At 35.1% G+C, this 12,983-nt stretch overlaps 1 protein-coding gene across 1 annotated transcript in view; it reads right to left on the bottom strand.

The window, feature by feature from the left end:
• Positions 1–12,983, bottom strand: part of TOX3 (TOX high mobility group box family member 3) — a 108,313-nt gene that overhangs the window by 18,893 nt on the left and 76,437 nt on the right. The window contains exons 2-3 of the mRNA XM_012642612.1: positions 10,271–10,336; positions 5,980–6,234 (exon numbers count right to left, since the gene is read on the bottom strand). Coding sequence (XP_012498066.1) covers positions 5,980–6,234; positions 10,271–10,336 — 321 coding nt within the window. The remainder of the gene's footprint in view (positions 1–5,979; positions 6,235–10,270; positions 10,337–12,983) is intronic.

Here is a 12,983-nt window from a genome sequence, read left to right as displayed (position 1 = left end):
GAAACAAATATAGTTGTGCCAAATGTACACCAATAATTACAGACCTATATACCATCAACTTTACGTTCATCAAAATATCTACACTGAAATAGATCATTTTTATTTAATAACTACTCTCAGGGTTATAATCAAACATATGTACACATAAAAGTTTTGTGACAAAGTATTCTCTAAAGTTAATTAATAGTTTCTTGGCGAAACAAAATTTTCAAGAGTTTATTATCAAACACTTAATGGTATTTTACCCATGTACCCTGCAACTGCCTCTGTTTTACCCAAGAGTCAGCTCCATGATTATTTCATTCAGCCCTAAATTAAAATTTTAAAAGAAAAATTCCACTTTTACAACTGTTCATACTTTAAGCCACCTCCCCTCCTTCCAAATTTAGCAGTCAAGTTATGCTGTTAATAACAAATAAATATTCTTTCATTGTCCTTTCAGGCATCCATATATTGAACGAATGAAATATTAACTGAGAGCCTCAGATATGACAGCCTAGTCACTGTTCCAGGCCCAGGGGTGACAGCTAATGCAACAGGTGTGGCTCTTGCCCTCTGAGAGCTTCTATTCTGGTAGGGAGGGGACAGGTGGTAAAAACAAGCAAAGGAGACCATTGCAAAGGAGACCATTGCAAAGGATGATAAGTGCCAGGAAAAAAAGGAACAGGGGTAAAGGTATGCAGAGTAATTCTCACCCCTCTAAAAAATATTTCAGCCATCATGCTGGTTTTATTTGGGAATCCAAGTGATGTAAAAAAGGTGTCTTTACTGTCTCTGAATCGCTGCTAAGCAGTGGCTGGTAGTCACCTGTAGATGATACATGCTAAAAAGAAGATACAGGGAAATAAACCATAGCCAGTTTTCCCTTAAATGTTATCAATCAAACAGGTAAGTCATGTTTCACACTGCACAAGAACTAATTGGGCTGAGTGGAAGTTTGGAAAACAGTCTTACTTTAATAGATGACCCTAAAGTTAATTCAGCCCGAAAGCCAACACCTATCTGTTCAGTGTCAGTAGTATTTACTGACCAAGATGAAAGAATATTTATTTTAAACTCTGCACAAGGCTATTTGCTTTACAAAGAAAGGCAGCTCATAAAAGCATCTGTGGCCTGGGCATTTTTTGGCAGACATTTGCTATAGTAGCAGCTAAATTAAAGTTGACTTTTGAGGCTAACATCTCTGCAGCAGTATTCAGACTCTAAATTTCTATATTTCTGTATGGAAGAGACACTGGTAATCAAGAAACCAACTTCACGAATAGTACGATCAGGCTCTAATTATGAAAAACAACATATAGCCCTTAGTAGGTGTTCAGTAAATACTTGATGAAGGTTAATACGGTTTCAATTTTATAATTTAGACTTCATACACACAGGTCCTATTCCACTTAAAGTATATTTTTTGCTTATGTAAGTTGTGTCTTTTCTATCATTAACTTACAATAAAAATACTTTTTGACCATAACTTCACCAAAAATAAACATTACTGAAGTAATCCTTCAATTTATATGAGAAGTTGTTGGTTCCCCCAACGGCTGGATGGTCACCAGCCTGTGGAATTCAGCTCTGCACCCTCTGTCGACAACGGCAATGAACACGTTCATAACAATAATAAGGGCTTGTTTTAATAGAACGTTCCACGCATTAAACACATTAATGACCCATGAAATAACTGTTTTATCTGTAACACATTAAGCAACATTGCTAAAAACAATGTATTAATTGAAAGTCTGCTATTTCTCTTAATGTAAGTTTTCTTAAGTACAAAAACGGCACGAAAATCATTTTTTAAAAACAAATATAATTCAACTTCCAAATTAGAGCCGTGCCAAACAATGGTATAAAAACTTGTAAAATAAACTGGGAAATTTTAGATGTATTATTTTGATAAATTCCCATTTTTCTGATAAAAAATGATATCTATAGTAGATTATGATTTAAGAGTCTTATGAATATTTTAAAAGCTCATAATTTTCTTCTCTGCGTGTCTCCTATAGCACTTTTTCTCTTTCCTTAACAGGTACAGATACTACCATACTCAAACATACCTCCCTTACTTCCATCTTTCTCAGTTTTCTAATACTACATTTGACTTTGCTAGAGTACCAGTGTAGCATTTTCTAGAAATATGTGCTGTTACAATTAAATCCTAGGCAATATCAAACAGAAAATGTCGGTCCTCTGAACACGGAAATATAATGTATGAAGAAAAAGTATATGAATGATCAGTGTGTTTTATAAATTTTCTTTTGGGGGGCATACAAAATATCAGACTAGAGACAATTATTTTACTGTCTGTTTCTTAGATATCAAAGAGAATTTTGAAATTCATCAAAGCTAACCTTCTGTTATGTACAACAGGCTAAGCTGAAAAGAATGTTAACAAGTTCAATTTTCATTCAATCAGCACTACTGCTCTCTGAAATGTTTCATTGCAGGAAAGAAATAAAAATAATCTATATGGTAATTATGAGGATGAATCCCCCAGTAACTTTCAGCTACATGAAAGGTCAGTTCTATTCAAGATATTTTATCAGTCCCCTGCACATACTCCTGTCCTGTCATTTTAAATCTGAACAGCATTTTATTTTCCCATTTACAGCTACCTGCAGAATTAAGTACTTAAGCCAAATAAGAAAAAAAAAAAAAAAAGAAATGTTGAATGCTGGCAAAGGCTATAATAGCATAGAGATAAATCGTTCATCTGCTCTCTCTCAAGCCTCTAGGGCTGCAGATTTTTCTTCTCCTGGTGCACTGTGGGTATTCAAAACTTGTTCAACATGATTTCATTTCATTTCAGGCACTGCCTGAGAAAACTAAATTACAGAATCAATCATACAGAAGGTCAGAGTGAGACTTCATTACAAGTATTGCATGCTTGCATGAATATCTTTCATTTATGACTGACCCAATATGTCACAATAGCTGTCTAGTAAAAATAATCCACTTTCTGAAATTGATGTACTACTGATGTCAATGCTACTCAGCGGGCTGGGCAGATTATAGAGAGGTGTTAAAAAAAAAAAAAAACGCTTTGGAGCACACGCATTGTAGATTTTTAGAATTGCAATCTTTTATAGATTAAAACAATTTCCAGATGATCATCTGAACTGACAATAGTGCTTAGAGATAACAAATTTTTAACCAAAATATACTGTTGGTTTTGACTCGCCAACCGCATTTTGACAAGCAGAAAGACTTGTTTGAAAATACGCGTATTCACGACAAGCAAATCAAGGTTGTTCTTTGAAGTCACAAATGCATCGACATTCGATTTTTCAGCAATTCGCTTCTGAATACGAGGGCATTATTTGCATATTTTGAAATGTGAATGCTAATCATTGGACTCTTTTTAATCCCCCCTTTTCTGGTCCCGCTTTCTGTTTTTAAATATAATGGGCATAAATTTAAGGAAGATAAACATGTTGTGCTTGTTGCCAACAATAATGCAGCTAATCAGTAATGTGACAAACTGTCATTCTTTCTAAAGGAAAACCGATGACGCACTGAAGAAAAGCTGGTTCAATACAACATAAACAAGCTGGCTTTTCTTCCTATAGGACGGTCCTAATTCACCATGACAATCTTTAACAGGCAGCCATATTCATTTGGATAATAAAACTTCTTACTTGCATAAGGTATGAAATATCCAACGCACACTGGGAAGCTGAATGCATGATGTATAAGGTATTATTTATTATTTTTCTGGTGACCTTCCTAAGGGAAATCTCCGAGGAGGCTTCTGTGGAGTATTATGATGTAGCTAGCCAACTCCGTACCCGGAGGGAGATATAGAAGAACCTTGACATAACCTATTTTTAACCATGCCTCTGGCGATTCTGAATTCAAGTTTATAGGTGAACACGTCAGGTAGTACATAGAACAAAGCCAACGACACATTGTATTCATCATAATTCTGTCCTAGTACATTTTATTTTTTCCAACATTTGTGATTTAAAATCCCATGACATTTCTTCAAGGTGAAATTCTACTAGAATTTTCAACAAGATTAGTTTGTTTCAAGCCAAAATAAATATCACTCGGGTTCAGCAAAACTTCAAGAAGGCACCAATAAATGTGATGAAGTCCATGTAAATACCATGACAACAGTCCGCACTTAGCTAAAGTACCTATACTTTTAAAAATCGATGAAATAATTCAACTGCTTTAGTGATTAGCCATACATTACAAAAGCAGCATTAAAAATTGAGTCCTGTCTCCCAACGCCAGCCTGTGAAACCATTGTTCCTTAAGTGTATGTGAATATCATAATTATTTTATGATTCCATCTTTAGTTCTTTCCAATATAGTAAATTCAATTGACCATGAAATGAAATTTCATAGTCAAAATGCCTCCTTTACACTTTTTTATAGCAGCAATAACAGTTTTATAGCTTTAAGGCAAGGTAATTCATCAGATGTTTAATTTAAAGGCAGATTTTTATATTATTAATAAATATTTACCAATTTAATAAAGTACACATTTTAGCATACATTATATGGTCTTTTAACTATTTCTGCAGCTTAAATAAGCCTCGCTGAGCACCTAGGAAAAACGGTGAACCCTGGCAAACTCCCTTGGTGACTAAATACACCCTTTTTATATTTATTATTTTCCAGGCACAACATTGTGAGCCTGACTCTAGAGGGACAGAGGGATAGAGCCCTCCATTCCAGAGTCAAAGGGACAAAAATGTAAGAAAGTCCACAGGAAACAATTACTTGTGAAGCTGAGTAACGTTTATGAATACTTACTAACCACTTCCTGACTGTTCGCTGCATTCTCTTCTGACAAAAAAGTAAAAATAAAAACCCTGATGTTCAGCTCAAACACAAAAGATCACAAGCAAGGAAAATTATGTTGCCACAATCCTATTTGGGAAAGTAATCTTATATTTCAGAGAGCACACTGATTCTTTGCACCGCTAATCCACTACATATTTTGCAATCACATGTTGTTATCTGGGGAATTAACAATGAAACCAATAAACATCACTGGCATGGTCCTAATGTGTAGAGAAATATGTAAACAAGCAATAGGATTTGTTTTTTTGTTATACCAACACATCTGTTTCATTTTATCAGGGTTTTAAAAAAAAAGCACTATGAACTATTCATCTTGTTTTAAAATGTCTGCTTAGTACCTCACCTAGATAGACAGGAATGCATTATATACTATGACGGAAAACAACCAATCCCAGCAGAAGAGTTTAAAATACTTAAGCAGATTTACTCTGGTGATTGCTGACTGTAATTGCACCCTAAGAAAAACAGAACCAAAATTATTGCATTAGTAATCTTGGCTCTCTGGAGTACCTTATTCAATGTTTATGATAATAAATAACACGATTAGGTGTATTTCACACAATAACCTGTTCTATATTTTCCTCTGCTGGTTATAAGCAATTATTTTTTTCCCTTTCTCTGTACCTACAGGTTCAAAACTCTATATTCAATTATGTATCAATACAAATAATTAAAGACTAGGAAGAAAAATTCCTCTATGACCTTTCTCTGTATTACAGTTTGATATTTCATTTGGGGTAGGAGCAAATCATGTATCATAAACACGTTATAATCCAACAAATTCAAGAGAACTAGGCACTTGATAAGGGCTTTCATTTCTAAAATCTCCCCTGGGCAAACTTTCAACTCAAGCACGCCTCTGTGTTAAACCAAAGGCAAGGGAAGATTGGCTATTTCCAAACCAATGAATCAGACTTCTTAAAAATCATTTCAAATCAGCAGGATTTTGTTGGATCATCCTCTTTTAGGCGACTGCCAACCAATCTGACACCCTCTTATTCAATACCAGGTATTGATCCAGTACCCACATTTAAAGGGCACTAGGAATACCAAACCACATGTCCACCAGTAGACAGGCAAGAGCAGATTTCAGAACATGGACTCTCAGATCTGTACCATGATTAGTATAAATGATAAAAAATACTTTGAAGCAATAAATGGAGTGCCTACCATATGCAACCCACTGCTATGAAGCACGCCATCTTGTTCCACGAGATTTCTTGAGATTGTGATGGAAGGGAGATCCAGACTTTGAGGGGGAAACTGGGGTGTGAATTCACTTCCCTGGGAAGGCAATGGATCGCTGAGGGCTTGAAAGGGAAGCAGTACATCCGGCATGCCCAGGGCGGGGTCTGACTCCGGAGGAGGTGTGATTGGTGGGATTTCAAACTCCTCGTCCCCGAGGCTTGGCGTATGGAATGTCTGCTAAAAGGAAACAAAATATAGAAATCTTCATATTCTGCTCCTATATCTTATTCCTCCCCAGAGGGAAAAAGAAAGACTTTGCATCAAAACACTACATCTCTAGGCCAAATATTTATTTCTCAAATGAAAACATCTTAAACACAGATTTCCATATATAAAGTTTTGCTGATCATTCTGATTAAAGATTTAAGTCTCATTATCATATGGTTTTAATGGAGTATCAGTATTAACAGTTTTTTAATGCGCACTTAATTAGCAACATCTGTCTTTGTTGTTAGTTGGAGCACATAACAAATTGCTACTTTATTGATATGTTAGTGAAACAGCTCAAACTGCTGACACTATCCACATGCTTCATAAAATGCTGACAATTTTGTGGTGCACACACACACACACACACACACACACACACACACACACATTAATCCAGAAGTGAATATTACACATAGTTACTTTCTGCCACAACATACAAAAAAAGTATTATTAAATTTGTGGTTTGCTTTTTTAATTTCCATATTGGTATATTCCCAAGTACAATGAATGCTTCTTTGGAAATTGTTACTGTTTGTAATATAACACTTTATGTAAAGATTATCATAGCTCATATTAAAAGGTGCCAGTACTTTTATTTAAACTATAAGGAGGATTATTTTCTTTTATATGAACACTTTAGTATATATTTATCAGGACATTTTCTACCAGTCTTCAAATTTTAAAGACTACCTAGAGAGCACAGAGCTATATTGATATAGATATACTAACTACACTGATACTGCTCATTTACTTAGACAAGTGTTATATTTCAAGACCTAAGTAAATCTTAATACATTGTTTTTCTCCACTGTTACTGAGATTCTTAAAGGCAATGTTTCAAAATAGGGCCTTGTGATGTAAATGAGGGCTGCCTTGGTCTACCACACTAACCATCTTTCTTAAAAGAGAACTTGGATTTTTTTGAGGGGTGGAGGGGAGAGGATGTCAAGGTCTAGGATATTTTTTCGGTGGGGTGAGGGGTTGGGGGACCACTCAGATACTTTTTATTCCTAGCTCAGAGGGTCAGAGTTAGAATTCATTTATTATTAATAGTATTTGAAAGAATGAATTGGTGCAAGATAATTTGAGTGCTATTATCAGTTAAGAGAACTAATTAAGAGCTGAAAATCATCATTCTTCAAACTATCAATCATGATATAATGTAACAACCACTTAAGAGGAAAGAGAAACAAACTAGAGAAAAAAAAAAGCAACAAAAAACACTTCGTACATATAGAACCTGTTAAATGTTATTTGTATCTCACCAGAAAAAAAGAGGTCACAAGCTATGGCAGTACATGGCAGGACAATTGAACATCTTGAAGTTCTTAGCAGATTCGATATACATGAAACATTGTAGTATAATAATACATTTGAAAGCTAGAATGAAATATTGGATTTTCTGACATATGCATTCTAATAATGACCCCCAAAGATGTCAATTTCTAACTGTGGTACCCTGAGTTCTCAAACACAAAGGGATGAATTGGCCACAAACGTGGTTGGCTAATGAACGTAACCCCGTGGCTGCATTTGCTGTTATTTTGGCGCTAATGTGGTCTAGTAACAGATGCAACTGTAATTTGTGACTCATTTGCTACCCCATTACTGCTTAATGAAATCTAACATATCACATTAACAATACGGATAAACACTCATTCTTGATATGTGGCATTTGGCTGTTTTCATTACCACTGTAATTAACACTTGAAATATTATTTCAATAAATATTTAAAGTACTTTAAAAATGGTCAGCGTAATCATGACACAGACAGAAAACATAAAGCAAATGTGTGAATTTCAAACGCAGAGTCTCCTAGTCCCTGTAGTGTTATCTACAGCACGATATCTATGTGAAGGGAATTGGTTTCAGGCACAATTTAGACTTTACAACAAGCAAACCTTAAGTCTTCCTGAATTAGTTTGCACTCATTAAAATGTTAAAAAACCAAATAAATTCACTTTTAATGCAGTGACTGGGAAATTAGGCACATGCTATAATGCAGTATTAACATTACTTGGGCTTTATTTTTTGTTCAAGAAAAGATGTTCGGAAAAATCGTGATATAAGATTACCTCTTAAACTCCAACATAAAGAATGTCTTATGCTAGGCAGTCACAGTAAGGAAGGTTTTCATTTTTATTTTTGTTAAGGAATACAGAGAGATGTCTTACACATAATAAGTCCCTGTGGTATGATATTTTTTAAGGACAAATTAATTTTACATTAGAATTTATTATATTGCTATATACTAACCTAATAAAACAATATAATAAAATAACATTATAATATATAACCAAGAAAATGCTAAAATCTTGAGCTACTTTAAAGAGAGGTAAATATATTAAATATAAAATTAAGCATTCCTTAGAGAAAAGAGGAACCTCAAACACTAGATATCCAAGATTATAAAAATAACCACGTATGGCATCAACAACAAAAAAACACTGACTTTTGTAACTATGCCATATAACCAGTATCAGATTCATCATTTAGAGTTTATGTGATTATTTTTTACAGATATTGACTTTTCAGTGTTTACCTTGAACATGTTAAAGTAGTATGTACATGGTTAAATACCATCTGTACTGAAATGTTCAAAACATTTGTTCCTTTTGATAAAAATGCAAATCTGGAGAACTGTTGTATCAACATATAACAGCCAATGTCTGACACGGTGAATTATCACAGCTGGAATTAAATTGTCTCTGAACAGCTGCTGGCAGTAGAGCTTTCATCAATGTTTGATTCAAATGTAGGGAAAAAAAATCGTACAGAATGAAACATCATGTTGTCCTTACAGATGGGGTTTGTGTTCATTATCACAAACAACACAGCAGCCAGTGCCAAACCATATTCCCTTATCTAAGCTGTCTTCTTGGTTGGAGAGATGATGGTCACTATAAAAATGATTAATCTAGGAATACCCTTAATTCTTGATTCCCCATTTATTCTAATAATTTCTCAAAGTTAATTTCTTTCATATCACTTGCTTCCCTTTACCAAGATCATTTACGAAGCCATTATTATTTTTATTCTCTGGGGTCAAGCTAGTTCAGTTTCCTATATTTGAATGAATCTGGAAAATGAAGACTTTTTATTACATGAACCGCAAGAGAAAATGTTCCATTTGGACCAATTTCACTTCTATTTGATCTTGTTTTAAAACCTTAAGTCTCACGCGGTCTACCATTTTTAGGAAACCACCATCTTGATCTAATAAGATCAAGGTTTTTCTGGATGGCAGACCAATGAGACCAGACGGCAGTCCTAAGTCAATACTAGGAAATGCAGTAAAAACAGCAACAAGAAGACAACGTTTGTTCCATTTGCATCCATAAACTGCAGACAAACCCAGAGCCAACATGGTGCTGCATTTAGATTCCATCACCGAGTTTTCACAGCTGCAGCCAAGTCTTGGAGCATGCCCACTCATTCATCCATTCAATAAACATTTATTGAGCACCTCCCACTGCCAGGCACTGTACTAGACTGGGAGGATCTAACGACAAATAAAACAGTCATTTCACATCACCCCACCCGAACCCCAAGAAACTACAACACTGTTCTGTCACATACTTTTGCAAACCATGGCACCTTAATGACATTATTCCTAAAGATACCTGAAGTTAAAATATTTTCTATTAAATGTCACTTCTAGACTGGTTTGCAAAATGATCACTTATCTGCTTAGACACTAATATAGTCTGTGTGTATGTTTTAACATACTTTCTTATATATTTGTTTTTGTTTACATATATACTTTTTTCACCAAGAGATTTGTATGACGTCACTAACATCAGTAACAGCCTATGGACACGTGACAAAGACTTGTTGGGTTATTTTCTTTTTCAATGGGCTTTTCTCATTTCTCCTCCAGAGTCGCTACCTTGTGCCACATGAGAGAGGGATAAATTCAATACTTTGCTTTTCCCTTGCAGCCTATTAAATTATCTAAATAACACACAAAACATGAACAGACACATTAAGACGGACACCTACCTCACTGGCAGCAAAGAAAGCGTTGTTCGTCTCAGCCATATTCATGTAGTTATTATTATTTCCGAACTGAAAGAAAACAGATTGTTTTATGTTAATACGAGGCATCATAAAGAATCCTGGCTGTGATTTGGAAAGAATGCGGGTGTTACAAGATAAAGGTGGGGGTTTACTCAGACCAAATGTAAAACAGGACAAAGGTTTCAAAGCACCATGCTAGACTGTCAGCTAGTTCCTGCAGAAAATAAAGCACGGAGTTAAGCGAACTCGATAATTCTAGAAAATAGTTTCGTTTCTCATCGAGACTAATCATGAAGAGGGAGGAACATTAGGCCCACTGGTCACTAGTGTGTGTTGTTTATTGAGCTGGCATTTGTCAGAGGTTAGAAGGAAAAGAGTTTCCAAGAAAATCACCTTGACACATTTCAAAGCATGTTGGGATTTTATAGCTTACTTTTCAAGAACAGATGTCACAAGTGTGGGTAGGTTAAAATGTGAATTAAAGGGAATGAAATTCAATTCCCAGGACTCAAATTCTATTTTCTAGTGAATGGGGTGTGGCATGAATATAAATAAATAATAAGACTAAAGAATATTTTTAAAATCTCCAAACAGAGCTAAAAGTGATATCTATATCCATCAGAGCTGCTGAAAACAGTGATATTTAATCTCTCAATGTAACATTAAGTGCAAAGAGGTTTAAAAAATAAGCAGGATCCTATGAACACAGCAATTTTTATTTCATTCCCTAACACAATAGCCCATTCATATCATCACAAATAAGACTGTATCAGCATTTCAGACTTAAGCTCTTTACTTCTAGGGACCTGTTATCAAAATGTAAAACTTGGATTTGGGCAGAAATGTATTTTCAGGTTCAAATGGTCTAAATAGGCACATTTTGTTGCTTTAAACATTCTGTTATCAGTCTGGCAATATGGAAAGGCTCTGTGAGCATAATTATCTAGAGCTGTATTATTTTCATGATCTTTAAATGGTAAAAAGAATGTCCTTTTTCTAAAATGTATTATTTCCTTCCTTTAATGCATCAAATAAAACATAGGTTTGGTCTCCAAAGGGTAAAATGTATGTATCTACGTTCTAACATAAATAAAGCTGGTAATTATTTAAAGTAAAAGGTACATTTTCCCCAAGGAGATGGATGGATGGGTAGATAGAGAAATAGGTAGGTACATAGATACATAGATTAGTATAGAGAATAAATAGAATTTATATATAGATGGGTACACAGATATGGAAGACTCACATAATCCCCCCTCAATAAACCAAGAAAACACTTATTTCCGGGGGGCTCTCAACCCCTGACTCTGAACCTGTAGACTCAACCCACAGTGGTGGGATTGACACGCTACACTCCATCACGTCAAGGATCCAGGAACTAAGCAGGATTTATATGGAAAACTCTAATGGTTCCAGAGTGCTGAGAGGGTCTACGGACGCACAACCCACCCTGGAAAACACACCTAAAGACACACAATGAGCCACCACAAAAGCTCTCATTGAACACTCAGATTCATTTGAGTATCTTTACAAGGATTTCTGAAAGATGTATTCGTTAGCACTTAAGAAAAACCTTTATCTGGTTTCTCTGAAGACATATGACATCAAAAACATGTGCATGGGTGCACACGTGAACACACACACAAACACACGCATATTTTCCCTTTTCTACAATGTTAAATATATGCAAGAAAAAGTATAGGTTTCTGTCATGAAATTTTTGATAAATTAATGATGCTAGAATTAAAATCTCAGGCCTCCAATCAAATGTTCTTCTTGGATATTTATAAGAACCTGGGCTGGCAATGTGAATTCCATGCACCAATCCTGGCCCCCTGAACCACCTAACAGCCTGTATCACAACTGTAACGTTATTTAAATGTAGGTCTTGTCGGGGAATTAGAAATCCATTTAAAGCAAACAGCTCAGAGAGTATTTTTTTTTTTTAGATTAAACTCACTTATTATCTAATAGCACCTAAAACAACAAAGAAAAATAAAATGGCTATTAAACTAAGGGCCTAAACAATTCAAAAAACAAATTAAGCTTAGAGTGAAATAAGAACTGGGTTAGAAATCCTCTTCTGAACAGTTAGTATGCGAATGTAATTACTGAAGAAACTACAGCTAATCAGCTGTGAATTGTATCCATTAATTAGTATTTGCCCTGGAGAAATGAGAAAAATCAGTAACAACGTTGGCACTGCGGCGCACTGATGAACACGCGGGGGCCGCGCGGCGTTGAGTCAAGCAGGTGGCTGCAGTGGTCCACGAAATTTGAAAAGCTCTCACCTGAAGTACGAAGCTGGAATCACAAAACCCTCCTTGCATATCTTTTGTATCTATATAAGGCCTTAATTAATGGCTTTTAATTTGGAAACACTTGCCGATCAGGCGGAAACGGTTATAAATCATTTCAAACAGAAGTAAAAGGTTTCTATTCTTTTTTTTCTTTTTTGACTTTGTTCATCAAGTTTATTAGAAAATTAAACTCCAATATTAATATTTTGAGTCCCACAGTATTGATAGTGAAGTAGAAATAACACATACAATTAAAGATTAGTTAGCATCTCAGATGTATTTTCTTTTTTTTTTTTTATTTCAGGGTATTGTGAGGGTACAAACATTATGGTTACACTTTATGTCTTTGCCTCACCCAAGCGAGGGTTAAATGCATGCCCTTCCCCTCTACAATG

Source organism: Propithecus coquereli, unplaced genomic scaffold, assembly GCF_000956105.1.
Source record: "Propithecus coquereli isolate 6110/MARCELLA unplaced genomic scaffold, Pcoq_1.0 Scaffold180, whole genome shotgun sequence".
NCBI classification, from domain to species: domain Eukaryota; kingdom Metazoa; phylum Chordata; class Mammalia; order Primates; family Indriidae; genus Propithecus; species Propithecus coquereli.
This window is presented reverse-complemented; position numbering and strand designations above follow the sequence as displayed.